Source organism: Lytechinus pictus, chromosome 3 (assembly GCF_037042905.1).
Source record: "Lytechinus pictus isolate F3 Inbred chromosome 3, Lp3.0, whole genome shotgun sequence".
Taxonomy (NCBI): Eukaryota; Metazoa; Echinodermata; class Echinoidea; order Temnopleuroida; family Toxopneustidae; genus Lytechinus; species Lytechinus pictus.
Window position 1 is genome coordinate 65,552,997 of NC_087247.1, and position 19,266 is coordinate 65,572,262.

The 19,266-nt window shown below is 35.6% G+C and overlaps 1 protein-coding gene across 1 annotated transcript; it reads right to left on the reverse strand.

Moving 5' to 3' along the window:
- Positions 1 to 720: 720 nt before the first annotated feature.
- Positions 721 to 18,677, reverse strand: LOC129256805 (speckle targeted PIP5K1A-regulated poly(A) polymerase-like). The gene is made up of 8 exons (XM_064096056.1): positions 18,608 to 18,677; positions 17,337 to 17,527; positions 13,145 to 13,366; positions 12,253 to 12,528; positions 10,663 to 10,877; positions 9,177 to 9,409; positions 5,979 to 6,071; positions 721 to 5,109 (listed from the first exon to the last, which is right to left on the reverse strand). The coding sequence occupies exons 1-8, from the start codon at positions 18,675 to 18,677 to the stop codon at positions 3,923 to 3,925; spliced, it is 2,487 nt and encodes an 828-aa protein (XP_063952126.1). The 3' UTR covers positions 721 to 3,922.
- Between the last annotated feature and the right edge of the window lie 589 nt (positions 18,678 to 19,266).

A 19,266-nucleotide genomic window follows, 5' to 3' on the forward strand; every position in this document is an offset into this window, starting at 1 on the left:
AGGGATAACCATTGTGCAGTGCTTTGGTTGGAACAGGAAATGAATGGTAAAGACCACCTCTTGGCCAAAAATGAGCTAAAGAAGAGAATCTGTTTCTTATACTTCAGCTCATGTTATGAGGAATTCTTATCCCAAAATTCCATTCAGAAAAGCTCAACATGAACGAAAAGCTGACCAAATTTCCCCTCATTGGACAAATACAAAATAATTTCAATTTTCTTGATTTACTCACAAACAACTATCATGTACTTGGGTCATCCTAGTCTAGATTCTAGACGTCGGTGTACTTGTTATTTCTCTCCCCTGCGCGCCATCCCCAGTGATCGCGCTATCCCCTCTTTCACGGGTAGGAAATCGTGGGGCTGTTTTCATTTCGGGCGTAGAGGTCGAGGATTGTGTTATTGATCAACTGAAAAGCAGAACAGTCCTGGCAAAGGACGAGGGTCATCCTTATATTCATATACTCAATTACCACCAAGAGTGATATAATCACATGTTATTCACAACTTAAGTCACAAACTTTCATTCTTCCTTCATTGAACAGAATTCATTGATTCAACTGAAAATTACACCAATCTCTCATTTCAACAAGTGGAACACCTCTGGCAGTCTCACCTAGTAGGGAAAGAGAGGCAAGGCCCTTCACAGCCCCCCCCCCCCGCATTACACCACATTAAGATTTCTTTTTTTAAAGGAAAATCAAGACAAAACTGAACAAAATTTCGTCACGATGGGTTATATTGAAAAATAATAGAATTTGATAAACAAGGCATATAAAATATCATTATTTATAAATGACAAACTAAAACATCTATGACAGGAGATGAATCAAATCTTCCTTTTCAGGAAAGGAATACCCTCGTCCAAGTAGCAAAAAGGGAATAAAAGTAAGCATTAAAATGTATTTACATGCAATTACCAGAAATAAAGGTTTGCTTTTCAATGCAGAAATTGTGGTTAGGCTTGTTATGAGGAAGCATATGATTCCACCCTCATAAACAGTAAATTTGTGTTTATGAGAAAAAAAACCCCACTGAAATACACCTGCATGTACAAAAGTATGTACGTATAATTAATTTTACTCCCTCTCCCCTATGCAGTCACATAGAAATATAGAAGGAATAGAAGTATTTCTAAGCAATTAAGTAATTCCCTAACTACATAGAACTAAAGACACTGACCAATAAAGAATTCATCTCCTACAAGGTACCCACTTCTTTACATGGGTAACTTAGGAATGTGACCCCTGATTGGGGGGTAGAACATAACATAACACAAGAGAAAAAGGACATTGCTCAGTGTATGCTATCATTTACTATAAGAGCAGAACAGTCAGGGTTAGCTAAAAAAATGATTGGAAGATACTTAAATTTAAACAAAAAGAGTATTCATAATTTTGTTCAAATGGAAAGTAGTATCTAACATTTTTAATGAATCAATAGATTTCTGTCCTATTTCTTCATGTTATTGATATTCTAGGGGCTTCACATACATGTATCCCCTGACATAGCAGCGCAACCCGATTCAATGTTGGATAAAAACGTTACATGTATGAGTGTGACATCATCAAAGTTATGCTTATAAGCTTCCGAAAAACAGCATTTGATTGGCTGTTGACAAAGAAAATTTTCATAAAATTTTGCATTTATAAATTGATAATTTGAAAGTTAAAAAAAATTGGATCCATTTAATCATCATCTTTTTTAATTTTGTTGGCAGCCCCAACCCCACTCCAGATGTAAGATATACTCTAGTTAGTATTTCAATAAAAATAATAATACAAAATAATATAGGATTTGTATAGCGCACGTATCCACCTTGCGAGGTGCTCAAGGAATTACTTCCTGCCGGTACCCATTTACCTCACCTGGGTCGAGTGCAGCAGTGTGGATAAATTTCTTGCTGAAGGAAAACACGCCATGGCTAGGATTCAAACTCATGACCCTCTGTTTGAAAGGCAAGAGTCAGAACCACTAGACCATGACAGGCCCACATACAAGTATGTGTGCCTAAAGCGTAGTGTAGAACAATTTGTAAATGTACCACGTTTCTGAGATATTTTTATCTCTCAAAAACAAAATCAGAAATAAATCTAAAGAGATGATATGAATCATTTTGTAGACCTAAATAAAGAAATAAAGAAGTAATCAAAGAAGACTCAATAATAACATCTACAGTTCCCCCTTAAATTAATTCTTCATGGCAAATCTGCAAAGCAGGGAATGTATTCTGAAGGTTTTAGTCAAGAATAAATCTCCTTGAATATTTCATGATCATCCGATGAAAAAGACTGATTAAGACTGAACAAAACTGATAAATGTGAACATGACAAGAAACTTCAATTCAATACCAATTCCTTAATGGCCTGATCCATCTTTCTCATTACCCTCTTTTTTTTCCAACGTGGGCAAACATTTCATCTCTAAAACATGATTACATCTCTAAAATGTTTCAAAATTTAGCACTTACCCAAACATACAGCCTTCACCAATTTTATTGACACTCTTTATAATATTTTTAAAGTTTTAACAATTGAATAAATTAAAAAGTTCTACACAGTGGCGTACCTTGCCAAAAAATTTGACAAGCAAAAAAAAAAAAAAAAAAAAAAAAGGTCTTCGATCACAAATAAAGGAATTCGTACCAGAAAAAAAAATTGACAAGCAAAAAAAAAAAAAAAAAAAAAAAAGGTCTTCAAGCTCGTCAGGGGGGCATTGAAGGTATTAAAGCTCGTCAGGGGGGGCAAAAAAGGTTTTTCAAGCCCGTCAGGGGGGGGCAAAGATACGTTTTTGCATGGGTTGTGACTCGTAGTTACGCTAGTGGTTCTACAATATTAAAAGAAGCTTGCAGAAGCTGGAATAATTCACTTTTGTGGCATCATGGTCAGACGGAAAGATAAAGAACCAGAAATATTAAAGTTTTTTAATATAATGGTATTATCAAGATATATTATGATTCAAGAGTCCAATTCATGAAATGGTTCTCAGTTAAGAATATAACACCACAATCTATAGGGAAAATTAGGTCTGGCAATTCCTGACACTTTCACATTTTGACAATGTGAAAAATACAGTGATTCTTATGACATGATTTTTTTTACGGCCCTCATCCATACACTATATGACATACATTTAGAGTCAGGTTTATGTAGATCATATTTACAAAGTAACCAGGATTCATGGCAACCAGAAGCTTTACTCATCAAATGTATTTAAAAAAAAAAAATCTACTAGGATTGAAGTTTCAAGATGTTTAATTCTATACACGATTTCCTTATGTTCCTCACATACATGTAATTTTTGCAATGAATGATAAAGTGGGCAAGTCTGTAATTAGGACAATACTGGACAAAAAAAAAAAAATTTTAGCTGAAAAGTCATATCTCTTTCAACCACTGAAAAGTTCTAGATTTAAGATAAGACTTAGCGTGACTGGAACCATATAAAATATGGAATGAAAACACTGTTTTAAAACAAAATATTTTCAGCACAATCAAGTGAATAAAATTGCTGGATAAGGACAAATTCCCAGAGCTTTTCCTTTCAGTTGCTTGCCTCTCAGCAAAAGTATGCACATTTGGATACTCCTGACAGAGTATCTAAATACGATTTTGGGGCATTAACTGATAAGTAGTTAAGGTACTAAGGTATCATCAAATGATTTGTTATTCTATTTTCTTTCACCTGTCATGTCATGTTACATTCAGAAACATTTGTTTGACAACACTTCCTTTTTAATCAAGTTAAAACACACAAAACACATTTAGAGACATATTATTTGTCTTTGTACAGCTGCTTTGTATAACTGTATAACATGTTTGAAAGTAACAAGTACATGCATAGTGGTATTTTTGAAATACATAACAAGACATGCTTTCATTATCCTGTGAAGAAAAATGCACCAATAAGTAATCTAAATAAAATCATACTTTCAAGTGGCACAGCATTCTAGCAACAAATTCATCATAAAAATGTGCAAAGTTCTTTGCATTTACATCATTGTTTGAAGTATGAAATGCTATAATGACAAGTGTGCAATCGGCTGCTAGCTTTCTTCTGAATTCAATCTTAAACTCTGTAAGGGGGGTAGAAGGAGTTGTAGAGGACTTCATTATCTCATGAGTAACAAGCTTTTCTTTGCTGAGCTCATCAATTGGTGCATCTCCCCATGGTTTCTCTGTTTGGAGTTTACGTCGTAATTTCCTACGGCCTACCCAGACATTATGCATGGCTTTACACTGAATGACCTTGCTGATTGTGCTGCCATCATGGTTGGTAGCAGGAGATGTAGAGGATCCTGGGGATGTGATTACAGCTGGAGAGTTCATGCTACTACTGGAGGTCATAGACATTTCATGCTCATCATCATCTAAATTGGAAGAAATCCTTTGTCTCTTCCGTGAAGGTTCAATATCTTCATCACTTACTGTATCCCTCAACTGAATGTCTTTTGTTGTGCTAGTGTGGCAATCACTGTTTGAGCAAGAAGATTCAGGATGCTCTATCATTTCTTGTGGCGGTTGTAGTGAGTGAACACCATCTTCCATTTCAGTGGTATGATCATCCTGAGATTCTTCAGAACATAAAATCCCAAGCACATCTTCGATCAGGCCCATAGCAAATTTCTCTGCATGTTGACACCAGGCCCATTTCATATCTCTTGCATCCTCAAATTGCTTAATAAACTCAGGAGTCACTTGGCTCATTTTCAAGGGGATGACAACTGATGCTCCACCTTCTGCTTTCTTCCTTCCTCCATCTCTCTCTTCCAGGAGGCTTAGGAGCCCCCATCGTGGTATCTTACCTGTTTCTGGATCCTCCCCTTGCTTCCTGTACCTCAATGAGATACAGGTCAAGCTGGCCTTGCGCAGCTCCTCTCGCATCTTAACTGCAATTTTGTCATTGACATTCATGGCAACATTGTGTGTTAGCTCTAATGGATCTTGAATGTTGAATGGCCCCACTTTGAACTCTTTAGAGGATGATGAATCTGGAGTCATCTGAGTCTTAAACTGGGTGAGAGGGATGATGGTGCCTGATACAGGACAAAGTACACTAGTAGCGAAGTCACACTTGGTGTAGAAGCAGAAAAAACCCTTCATCAGTGATTCTATAGTTAACAAAAAGAAAGTTAAAATGGAATATTTATTCCCTTACACCTTAAAAGCAATTCCACTAGTCGAATTCAGAATTTACATCAACATAAAAAATGAACGTAGTATGAAATAAAACACCCAATGTAGGTATCATTTCAGTATCAAACTTCAAGCTATAAAAAAGGATCTCCTACACAGTCAAGACCATTTCTTCATATGTTAATTAATAAAGAGCATTCTTCAGCCAATCATGTATGGGTAAAATGATTACATTGACATTTTTATGAAAAGTGCATGAAATTATAATATAAAATTCTGAAATGAATATGAGTTGAAAATTATGATTTCAACCTAAATCTGCATATTCAACTGGAGCTTTATAAAAAATTTAAAATAACATTCCCTTATGTTTTTGTCAATTCATCCCTGACACTATGCATACCTTCATCAATATAAGAAATATATCCAGACCTGGTACGATTGTAGAACTCTAAAGCCCGTATTCTGAAGTCAGATTTAACTTACACAACACATCTTTGATGGTGAAGACAAAGTTCTATCTTATATATCCTTCACAAACAGTTCAGAATAGTTTGGGAGTCAAATGAACTGATACATAGAACCTCCACTGTCAGGGATTTATGCAGCTATTGGCTATCCATAGTAAAACCAAAACTTAAAACTTCAGAATATGGGCCTAAAGCTTTAAATGCTGTGAGAACCATAACTGTTGAGAAACGTTATGTCATAAGGACACCTACCTTTCCCAGTTGGATATGTGCACCATAAATATATCCCATGTCCTCATATGAAAGCAATCGTTTGAAAATAAGAACTATCACCACCTGAATGGCAGGAATATCATATTTGTATACTTACTTACCTAGAGATTCTGTGTTGTCAAGGCAACTGAATTTTGATGGATCTGTTGTGAAAGAACAGTCCCATCCTCCAAGGATCACACTCTTATCTGGACCTGTGGAATTGGAAATATTACAGAATAAATGAGAAAGAATCATTGTTTTTAATGCCTGAGGAGAGTAACCTCTTATCACAGTCTTTGGGCTCAATCTCTTAAAAAAAAAACCAACAATAATGACAGTATATATCAATAATACAAAATCTACAGAAATATAATATGAAATAATGTTAAAGTGCTAATAAATAAATTGATAATATACTGTAATATACTGTTTCGCTGGAACCTTCAAATGCAAAGCCTTTAAAAGTGTCCCTTAACCCTAATTCTCCCGGGGGGGGGGGGGGGGGGGCCATTATGGCCCCCCCTCGACAATTTTTGTGATATATCTGCTGCGCAAATTTTTTTGACCTCGCCGCTCACTGACTTTTTACTTTCAAGTCTCACGCAAATTTTGAGACCAAATTTATGACGCCCGGGTACGCGGTTAGGACATTACGCAACATTATGTAAGTGCATGTCAGACCCAAAATTGCTCATAAACGTGATTTCATGTACAAATCCAATGCAAATTGTGTATTTGGCCAAAATTCATAAATGTATCATTATTTCTACTTTTCTACTACCAAACTTAATTAATTTTGCCTTGTTTATGATTAGAATTAAGTCTGGAACATAAGAAATCGGTCTTGGTACCAGAATTTTTTTCATTCACAATTGTTAAGAATGCTATAAAGAATATTTTCACCAAAAAATAGCATTCTAGGAGCTTTATTTAGTGAATCAGAGCAAAAAGTATGATTTCATGAATAAATGAATTAATGAATTAATTCATATAAAATAAAAATATATGAATTCAGTGAAATTTACCAATGCAACTGCGTAGATTACGTCATTCTCTACCATCATGCAAATTTTCGTTGTGATCGCGCAATCCACGGCTGAGATCTTAAGGGGGGGCCATAATGCCCCCCCCCCCCCCGGGAATGACAAGAATCAGAATACCCCGGGAGATTGAGGGTTAAGGCTCATAGATGTATATTCATGTGTCCCTCACATCTCTTAAATATGAAAATATATATAGTTTGGATTAAATGTTCACAAAACAAATCTACAGAAACTTTGATTACAAAATCCTATGACAATATAAAATATGTTTCTTTCTACTTGAAGCAAAGAAATATATTTCTGATGAAAATGATGTGGGTCAATCCATATCAAATCAACCGATGCTTGTCACCCGACCCCCTCCGATTTTCTTTAAACTCGCACCAAATGTGCCCCCAAGTGTCTGACGGAAAATTCTGGAATATTTTGCAATTATCAGCTTAAAGTCACCGTTAGTATTGAAATGACACACAAGTGAAAGTGGGTGTAAACAACCTATAATAATGGGATATCGGCGGATTATTGAATTTTTGTGTGGATTTCAGCTGTACTTTCAAGGTCATTGTCATGTAAGAACAATTAATTAATACTATATCTTCAAAGTACTCATTATGGACTACCAATACTGCAAATATCCATTCGATCAGGCATTCAGTCTGTGAGAAAATCAATTTTGAAATGTGTTGTAAAGCTCACGTGTTGTGAATATGCTAATGTTAGGGCATTTATAGCTATTTTTAGATCAATGTCAAGGTCAAAAGATAAAGATATGACTTTATGTATTATTTGGAGCCTAAAATAGAACCAGAAAGGAACATGATTTGGAATTATCAGCTTAAAGTCACCATTAGTATTGAAATGACACACAAGTGAAAGTGGGTGTAAACAACCTATAATAATGGGATATCGGCGGATTATTGAATTTTTGTGTGGATTTCAGCTGTATTTTCAAGGTCATTGTCATGTAAGAACAATTAATTAATACTATATCTTCAAAGTACTCATTATGGACTACCAATACTGCAAATATCCATATGATCAAGCATTCAGTCTGTGAGAAAATCAATTTTGAAAAGTGTTGTAAAGCTCACGTGTTGTGAATATGCTAATGTTAGGGCATTTATAGCTATTTTTAGATCAATGTCAAGGTCAAAAGATAAAGATATGACTTTATATATTATTTGGAGCTTAAAATAGAACCAGAAAGGAACATGATTTGCAATTATCAGCTTAAAGTCACCATTAGTATTGAAATGACCAACAAGTGAAAGTGGGTGTAAACACATTTTAACGCCCTATCATTACGGAAAATTGACCCGATTTATTGTTTTTGATGATTTTCAGCTGTGTTTTTCAAGGTCATTGCAAATAAGACAAACTATTTGTGATGCATATCCTTTTAGTACTCATTACAGACTACCATTACAGACAATACCAGTGATTTCTCCCTTTTCATTTTGGATTTATCCTAATTTGAAATGTGCTGAAAACTTGTACTTGTCGTTTTACATCGATTTTGGGGTGTTTACGACCATTTTCGAATGCGTAAACCAGCTATTAAACATTTCGGTCACAAAAATTTTTAAGTATCCCATGAAAATATAGGTAAATGTCTATCAGTATACAGAAATTGGGGTCGCACTTGGATGGGACGAGGGGTGATTTGTGACCTTGAACTTGGCAACTTTTAGAAAAAATCCAACTTTGAGGGCGCCCTACAAGAAATTGACACGCATGGTAGGGCCAATTTTTTGTAGGTCTGTTGAGCAAGTCATAGTCTTCAAATATGCATAATATTGGGTTCTAAGCTAATTGAATTTGGAAGTTATGAGCCTCCAAACATGCACCCAAAAACATTGACTTGGACGCTTAACACCATGTTCGGCGACCTTGTGCGCAATAACGGCTGGTCAGATCCACGTCTAATTATATTGTGTGTGTTAAGACTATAAAGTTCTTCAAATTTACAGAAAATTAGAACACTGCGTCATCAAAATTGGCTCCAGCAGTCAATCAAAAATAGCTAATTTTATTTAAACTTTATTGTTTGACCAGACATTGGTTGCTAAGGGAGGCCATAACTTAGCAACCGTTTGACCTTGGGGCAAAATATTTCATTTTTTTCCGTCAGACACTTGGGGGAACATTTGGTGCGAGTTTAAAGAAAATCGAAGGGGGTCGGGTGACAAATTGTCTAAAAATTGGTTGATTTGACGTGGATTGACCCATGTATTAAAATAAAAAAGATTGAAACTGAACAAAGCAAATATGTACCTGCAAGTTCTTTGAGTTGATGAATAGTTGGTAGCAATGGTGGTTGTGTGTTCTGAAGGTAGTGAATTACTAAAAGTGTCAAAGCATAGTTAGTCAATCTAGGACCTGGACCCTGTGGATTCCCTGACAGCTGATGATGTTTTGACCACTGACGAAGGCAACATATGAGCGGTCTTATACGGTCATCTAGCAGAGAGTAGAAGTGAAGGAGCTCAGTGTTTCTTAGAGCCAACCTACAAAGAAAAACAATGAAATTCTGGACATGAATAAATATCATATACACATTAGTGTTGCCCAAATTAATATGATTGTGTATTATCCATTTTTGTTTCACAAACTGCTCTGTAGAAACCGCAAAACTTGCACATATTACTTTTATTCACATCGTTGAAGTAGTAATCTAGTTATTATATCCAGTTTAGTCCCCAATTTCACATGTGTCCAGATTTATTTCATACTTAGAGGAATTGTTTTTAATCTTCTCTAGGCTAAATAAAATATCAGAATTGAAATTTTTATAACTCTTATCTAACAGGGGGGGGGGGATTAAATTTGACCTCCTCGACAAATTTCGTCACCACGCCGTTGCACAATTTTTGTTGTATCACGCCGCTCGCTGACTTTTTACTTTGAACTCTTTCGCATCTTTTTGAGACCATATTTGCGACCCCCGGGTACACAGTTCCGAAATTACACAACATATTGTAAGTTCACGTCAGTCCCAAAATTGCTTAAAAACGTGATTCAGTGTACAAAGTCAATGCAAATTGTGTTTTTCAACCAAAAATCATAAATGTATGATTATTTTATTTTTGTTTGTTTCAATGGATTTATTTTATGCTATTTATGATCGCAAAAGAGTCCCCGACAAAGTTCATTGGAAAAGACAATAAAAAACAAAGGTTTTAAAAAACAAGGAAATACATAAGAATTTAAAAAATCAATAAAATACATGAGAAATTAATCATATTTTGGCAATTTTTTTATATTTTTGTTATAAATGTAAAAATTTATACTCTCACCAAAAATTAACATTCTAATAATTACATAAAGTGAGTTAAAGGCAAAAGCATCTACAAAAACAAATTCAGGGCAAATTTCATACATATATTTGCATAATTATTCATCAAAATTATAAACAATCAATTTTTGGAAATTCTACTATACAGTCTTATAGTCTATATCTGGCTAAACACGCATGCAAATTTCCGCAGCAATCGCGCAATCAGCGGCCAAGATCTGAGGGGGGGGTGGTCAAATTGACCCCCCCCCCCCTTATATCCTGGTCTGAAATAGTCCAGTTTAAATAGGGTTAATGTTTAACGATCATTTTCGGGATGAAACCAAAAGGATATTTCCCCATATCTAGTTGTTCTTCATTAATCTGCGTCTAAACAATGACCCATGGATGCTATTTAATTGATGCTTGACATTTACAATCACAAAGCTGTTGGCAGATAATACATCTAGTAAACTTGAATCTTACCTGTTATCTAAAGACAAGTCACAATGCAAGCTAGACTCCTTGTGAATAAACTTGATGACGGGTCTACGACTACTAGGAATTACCCTAACATGCTGGCAGGATGGCACACATTGCTTCAACAAACGACATAGGACTTGAAGAATATCTTCATGTGTCATTTTACTTGTATCTGGCTCTTCACTAGACTGGACATCAGAGTTTGATGGACCAGCATCCTACAAAGAGACAATGAGTTAGTTAACAATGTTATATAGTATTATTATTAATGGAACAAATTGAGGTATTTGTATGTCTGAATGTAGTGGAAATAATCTCTGGCAGGAAACATTGCTTTAAAAAAAAAAGGTGCGCATTCTGAGGGATATCCTTATCTCTGGATGTTCACATGATGTACAGTTAGAATATGAACCAACCTACCTCCCCAATAAACCAAAAGGTAACAGTGCATTGTTTAATATAATTCAATCAACAAATCAGTATTTACATGTTCCATAAACTAGTACATGGTGGCTTTCATGTAGATTTTTCTTTTTAAAAATGCTGAACTTTTTGGTTCACAAATTCACACATATTTAACAAAACAACTTCGATCTGACCAAGAAGATTCTATGACTGGAGTTCCAACAGGCAACAAATTTATTCAAGCAGCTGTTCATTTCTAAAGAAGCACAAAAGAAAGAACGGCAATAAGGACCTTTTGATGTCCGCCTTCGAAGCCGCCAGTTTCAGTGAAGAAAGCAGAGGGGTGAAATTTTACAAATATCCATTTGTATCAATTTTCCATCTTTCATGTTAATAAACAAACTGAAATTTGAATGCATGACAAAACATCAATAACCACTATTACGACAAGATATTTGCCCAGATTATATCAATTAACCTGTAATTAGTGAGAAAAGAAAGAATTTGACCTTTACTGAAACCAGATTTTAACACTTTTCCGATCGTTTGCGGCAAATGAAAATTTCAAATGTGGTCTGTAGAATATTGTTGTTCATTACTGTATATCCCAGATGAGTGCCCGCACATGCCAAGTCAAGCAAATTTGAGTCATATTTCAGGACATACTGCATAGTTTATTTTCGCATGCCTCCGAATTATGTTCTACACATATAACAAGACCAAGATGCGGCGAAAAAGTAATTATCATCACAAAAGCATATTTCCCTTTATGTATGACCTATAGCTGCGGAGTCATGCGGGAATCATTTGTCTACACAATTGCAAGAGATGTTGAGCAAAGTGCATGCCTGACATACTTTCTGCTGGCGGCTTTTAACCTTGTTCAAAGAGATTTTATTTGCTGTTACTCCATCTCATTTGAAACCTCCTTGATCTGACCAACAACAGAAGGGCTGAACACAGAAAACAACATAAATCACGGGTTAATCATCGAAGTAGTGCAATTTGTTAGGTACTGAGAAACATTATTGACATGCCTTTTCTCTTAAGGACAAATTCAACAATCGCCCTCATAAACACATGAAAAATCCAATTATTTTTAGAAGGTAAAGAGATAAAAGAAACACAAAACAACATAGCTGTATTCATTTTTAATACAGAATTTCAGGAACATTAAGAAAATCTCACCATTTCTTCATTGGTGTCCATGACATCATCATTAGGGAACATTGAAGCAAATTGGTACTTATACTGCTGGTCATCTTGACCAAGGTCAATCTGAAGGTCAAGGTCACAACCTTTAACCCCAAACCTGCTGACAGAAGAGCCATAAGGGAAGACTCTACACTTAGGGAACATTTCCACAAAGACTTCTTGAAGTAAATCACAGATGAGATACCTAAGCTGAAGGTCAGGTTGATCAAGGCAGGTTTCCTCTACAAGAGCTATCATTTGAGAAGAAACCTATAAGGAATATAAAACCATAAGGTGAGATAAGATTTACCAATTATTACCAAAACTCAGATTGTTGCTCACGTAAAATGTACATTTTCAAATGTCCAGATGTTCTTTTATAATTTGATTTTTCGTTATGTAGAGACAATATGACAATTTTATATTTATATATTAGAATTTAGATACAGTACACAACAGTTTTTATTGAACAATTTGTTTATCTAATTGTAATGAACTACCATTACAATATACAAGTTTATCTACAAAACATTGGTTTGATTCCTCAAGAATATGTCAAGCCATCATTATTCAGAGTGCTGTGAATCATTATCATCAAAAATCTCAAAAGAAATTGTCTGATATCATTGTCTACCTCATTTGCATGCCCACAAGGATGTGCATATAACTTACAAATTTCAGTACTTCCTTCAATTTTACCCGTTTTTGATGAAGTTTCCATATTGATGTCAGTTTGATTTTTCTGTTTTATACACTGTATATTAAAATGTTAACTTGTTGGGGGTGCATTTGGCCATTCAAACAATGAATGTGCTAGTGAGACAATCTTGATCTGACAATGAATTCAACCTTTGAATTGGGTTGATGTGACATTCTACATACTAACATCTTCTGCTTCCAGGAGTCCTTCCAAGATATTTTCCATCTCTTTATCTCTGGCAGTCTTGGCTTTCTTCCCTGCAGAAGTTTGTTGCTTGCCTTTGAGAGTTAAAGGTTTATGTTCTCTAGGTCTAATTGTGATCTTCTTTCCATTCATCTTCTGTTTCTCTTCTTCTGATGCCCTCTCTGCATCATCTCTCTGACTGAACTCTACAATGGCATACTTTCCCTGAAAATAAATAAAAATGGTAACCAGGCTATAAGCAAGACATAAATATTTTAACCATGTTGCGGTTTAGCACTGTGCTTTACAAGATAAAAGATCAAGTGACAATAATCATCGTGGATATGTTAGTGAGATTTCCAACAGCAGTGTCATCATGCATGAAATTCCATGAAGTAAGAAATGTCCATGTAAACATCTGTTCCAAGAACTATCATAAGGCAACTCATGATAAGAAGATACAAATGGCTCTTTCTCTTGGTAGCCATTTCGGTGAAATTGGAAAAGTAAATATAGGAGCATTAAGTTCAAGGTTGTAATTTCTACGACCAGCCCAAGCTAAAAGGCCACAGAGCACTTAATATCGAGAGCAATGCTTAGGAAACCCAGCATAATTCTGTATATATTGATGTGCATTCACACATCAGTCTGTTGCAGGAAAATCAGCACTTTTTTCACATGCAAACTGCAAATACCTTCCAAAGTGTGTGGTCAATATCTACACAGGCCCTGCTTCCAGCAAGGTTTAGACTAGTGATCTAAACACATGTATGGACTTTGATGTTTCAAACTCTTCAAGCATTTGGAATTCAATACAACATTTTGGAATAATGTACGTGACGAGGTTGGACGTAAGAATTAGCTTTCCTCTGTAACTTTAGAACAGTCCAAAACACACTTGGCTCCACCTCATGTGTTTCAGACTGTCCTATAGTTACTATCGGGTGGATAATATCTATATTATCCACTTGATAGCAGCATGGTTTTTTTTTTAAGGCTTAACCCTAAACAGGCCGGGGGGGTTGAATCAACGCCCCCTCAACATTTTCTGCGATCATTCCGCCGCGCGAAATTTTTTGACCGCGCCACTCGAGAATTTATACTTTTAAGTCTCGCGCATCTTTTGAGACCAAATTTACAACTCCCGGGTACGCGGTTCCGAAATTATTTAACATTTTGTAAGTGCATGTCAGACCAAAAATTTTGTGTACAAAGTCAATGCAAATTGAGTTTTCTTATCTTATTCATAAAGATATGATTATTTTTACTTTAAACAGCTGAAATCAATTGATTTTAGCATAATTATGCTTCAAAAAGGTTGTGCAATAAATCTGGTGAAAAAAACAAAGAAAAACAAAAGGTTGAAAAACAAAGAAATACATAGGAAATTCATAAAACAATAAAATACATAAGAAATCGATTTCCAAACCGTAATTTTTTTCAATTGCGATTGTTAAGAATGCTACAAAGAATATTTTAATTTTTTACAAAAAAATTGCATTCTAGGAGCTTTATTTAGTGAATTAGAGCAAAAAGTATGATTTATGCATAAATTAGCATAATTAATTCGTATAAAATCTCATTATTTTGGAAAATGTTACCATACAGCCTTATAGATTACATCGCACACTACCAGCGTGCAAATTTTTGCAGCGCTCGCGCGATCGGCGGCCGAGATCTCAGGGGGGGGGGGTTGAATCAACCCCCCCGGCCACAGAACAGCCAAAATAGCATGGCCTAGTTAGGGTTAAGGAGACCGCAACGCAAGTATGTCAAAGAGCTTTCCCCAAGGGGCACGGTCTGACTGTTCTGGTACCCATGAGTCAAAAGAAAAACCATCTCGAATATCAAACCAGTTCATATATCTTTTATAAATCAAATTAATAATCATACTAGATCTCCAAAATAGTCCACTGGGTATGATCTAAAGTGCAACATTAAGTCTAGGCTGACCCAATTAGGCTTGAGTGACGTTAGTGTAAGTCCTAACTTTAAGGGTAACGTTAGACCTTTACTATAACTTCACAGTCTACTTAGGCCTTACCTTTTGCGAGCCCTAACTTGATCATGATAATTCACAATTTACTTTTTTTAGATTCTTCCCAACAATGTCTTTATTTCTGAACAATATTCAAGAACATATTGGGGATAGAACAAGCAGAAGTCAAGAATCTGTATTGTTTCATCAGTATGTCATCTCTGTTACCTGCACTCGTGCAATGAGCATGTTAATGCACAAGTTTTCTAAAATTATCAATTGATAATTATCAATTGAAATGCGAAAAGATTGAAAAAAGTTTCATGGATGATGATCCGATAACTGCATGGAAAACCCTACAAAATGTAACTAACTACAAAACAAAAACAGGGGTACCCCTATCAACTGTGTGTCAATCTTTCGTAGATAATCTAAATGAATTCTATTGCAGATTCGATAAAAAAAGATGGATGAATGCGATAGCAATAGAATTGTTTGGACGGAACATGACGTAAGAGTGTTGTTAGGTCATGTAAAGGTCAGCAAGTCACCCAGTCCAGATTGTATCCCGAATAAAGTTTTGAAAACATGTTAAGACCAGCTCGCTGGTATTTTCAGACAACTTTTTCAAATCGCCCTCGATTGTGGAGCTATTCCGGAACTTTGGAAAACATCATCCATAGTTCCTATTACAAAAGTCAAGAACCTGGTTGATATGAATGATTATAGACCGATTGCGTTAACATGCAGTATTATGAAATGTTTCGAGAAACTGATGTTAAAATATCTGTTAAAACAAACAGATGCTCACTTAGATCCATTACAATTTGCTTACAGATCAAACAGGGGAGTAGAAGATGCAGTTTTACTGCACTTACACAAAACATTGTCTCATTTAGATAAGACTAAAACGTATGTGAGATCGACATTTATCAATTTTTCAAGTGCATTTAACACTTTGGTTCCACATCTGCTAATTCAGAAACTAGATGAATATAATGTTTATCCACAATTATCACTTCTGTACCTTGGTACCACAATCACGTATACTCTTGACTGGACTGTAAACACAATCTCAATTCAAAAGAAGGCAAATCAAAGACTCTTTTTCATTCGCCAACTCAAAAAGCTCCATTTGGATAGGTCGATTTTGTCCCTGTTTTACAAGTCTATTATTCAGTCAGTTGTAATGTAATTTGCTTCTATAGCAACCTTACTAAATCGAACAAAGAAAGCTTGAACGTCCACGGAAAATTGCTCAGAAAATAATCGGTCTTGAATTACCCCCAATTGAAACTCTGTACAACGAGAGATTACTGGCTAAAGTTGAGGCTATCTTAAAAGATCCATCTCACCCTCTACACTGCTATTATAACTTCAATAGGTCTGGTGTACGCCTCTGTGTCTCCCGTACTAACAGAGTACGTTTTAGGCAGTCATTCGTCCCCAATTCTCAACATGTGTTTAATAGAACAGTTATCAGATAGAATGGGGAATTGCACTTAGCTTACTATGAAAAGGTACTTAACCCCGCCCCTTTTTAATACTCCTTCACCTTTAATTTACCTTCCTCGCAATACTCGTTCCACCCCCCCCCCCCTCCGTATTCGGGCTGGAGATGGAACCACAAACCAATTAATACTTGAATAATTAATTAATTCATATATCTGCAATTGTACTTATTCTATTTTATTTGAAATAACGTATACAGCATTTTGTATGTGTATGCAATCCCACGGTATTGTAAGTCTATTCATTCTGTGTATGTGCATATGTATTTGTAATTTTGTAAACCCGATGTGAAAGGAATTTCCTACACAGGACAATAAATACATTCAATTCAATTCAATTATGGTATCTGCAATCACTGCACAAAGCAACTTTTCCACTTAATCAAATGTGGATCTCAGCAAAACTATACCTGTTACTAGGTTGCAATGGGCATAAATCTTGTTAAATATGCCTGTTGCCCTTGGTTTATTGTTTTACAGACTTGGTCAAATACATGACCTAACTTTAGACCAATCAGAGGGCTGGATTATTCAACATTCTTTAATAACTTTAGATAATTTTTTTCATTCTAACTATTGCCCATTGTCATGTGTATTATTTCAGTTATCATTGATGAGAATGATCGATCAAAAATGCCAGCATTTTGTGGTATAAAGATTGGTAGACTGAAGAAAGCATAAAGTTTCACCATGGTATTAATCTCACCTTATCCTTGTCTACAATGACCTGAGCAACAGGGCCAAATTTGGAGAAGTAATCTGTGAGCTCTAATTCAGAGACGAGCTTGGTAAGTCCCCCAACAAATATACTACATTCTGCTTGCTTTTGTCTTGAAGCCTGGATTGCAATCAGACGTTGATGTTTCTTTCCTTGAAGATGATCCTCAACAGCTTTACCTGCAATCAGAAAATATAATGCTAAGGATGTAAACCTGAGAGAAAGTCTACCCTAGCTTCTCTGAAGCTTTTCAGCCCTTTTAAATGAATCCAGAATATTCATTTGCTTGGCTCTTGGCCTTTGCTCTGCCATGTTGACAACAGCCTAATATTAGACAGATTGAGGGAACGACTACAAGAATCAAGAAATAGCTTCAATGTTGTTTGAAAATTTATGAATTCTTGGACTTGTTGTTAGTACATTTAGAAAATCGTAGCAACCACATGTACATGTAGCAAGAATGTTGAACAGTATGTTTGTAGTTTGAGCATCCATTCTATCTTTAAGGGACCCATGCAATATAAAGTTCAATTCTTAACCCGGTCATTACAACATAGCTTGACACTTTCACTGGATGGCTTGAATGGGGCAAATAACATGTCATGTTGGACAAGTAAAAATAAAAAGTAAACAGTAATATTTACAGGTACCAGTAGGCATACTTGCCAAATGGGGCAACAAAGTTTTGATCATAAAATGTCAAAAATGAATTGAACAAGACCCCTGGATCCGTGCCTGGTTAAACCAAAAAGGGCAATGGACAAATTAATGTAAATTTGACTGTCTACAATTGACTTAAAAAAAAAAACCTGACACACCCTTTCAACAAAAGGTTGTATTCCAGGAAACTATACGCTACCCAGTACCCAATGCACCCTTTCCGCAAAACCGGGGGGGGGGGGGGGGGTGCTTTGGATTAAAGGGTGTGTTAAAATTTTTTGAAACCTTCATACACATTAGGCATATGAAGGTGTAAAAATAAATAAAATTACTAACATTTACGTGATTTCTATCTTCAAAGATAGGGAAATCCATCTTTGTTTACGTGTGTCTCTTATACATATATGGGAGGTGGTTCAAGGCTCCATGATGAAGAAGTATATGTCAAAATATTAAAAAAATATCATCATGGAGTCCTCAAGGCTAAGTCTTCTGTCTGTGTAGGAGGGCTGAAAAATAAGCCCTTTTCACATTAGGCCTAGTTAGAAGTACTGAGTGTACCTGGGCCCCGTCTTACCCCATACCATGTTCCAACTTACCCCGTATATGGGGTAAGTTGGAACGCTTGCGATGTTCTTGTTCAAGGTGGATTTTTTCAGTAACCGTCATGGAGTTAAAGATTTTATGGGGTACATTTGAAGCCCTTAGTCTTAGGTATATGCTTTAAGCTGATATATTGTTTCTCAAATAAATTCTATTTGGAATTTACAGCAATTTTTGTCAAAAATGTTCCAACCCAATCTCCCCTAATACAATACGTGACTATCTACACTGTTGGACCACATTAACTTTAACAAGTAACGTTAGATCCATTCTAGGGCCTAACGTTTTATTTTTAACAACAGAGTCTACCAATTTTTTATTGAAAATATTGACAAAAGATAAACAATTGTCGGTTAAATTTTTTTGGGCAGTATAGTACACGGCCAATATAGGAAACTCTCTCCAATTATAATATGAGTAAAAATCTCCCATATTCAGGGGATGGAGACTTGCTTTGCAAAAGAACAAAAGAAACAACACCAACAAAAGCATATTTTTTCCTACCAAAATTTGTCAGAGGTCAGAAGCCCATTTGTTTTGTGTGTGATTGTGAATAACAAAAATAACCAACAGGCAACAAAAGCATATTTTTTTCTACCCGAAATTTGTCCAACTCCGAGGTCAGAAGCCCATTTGTTTTGTGTGTGAATTACAA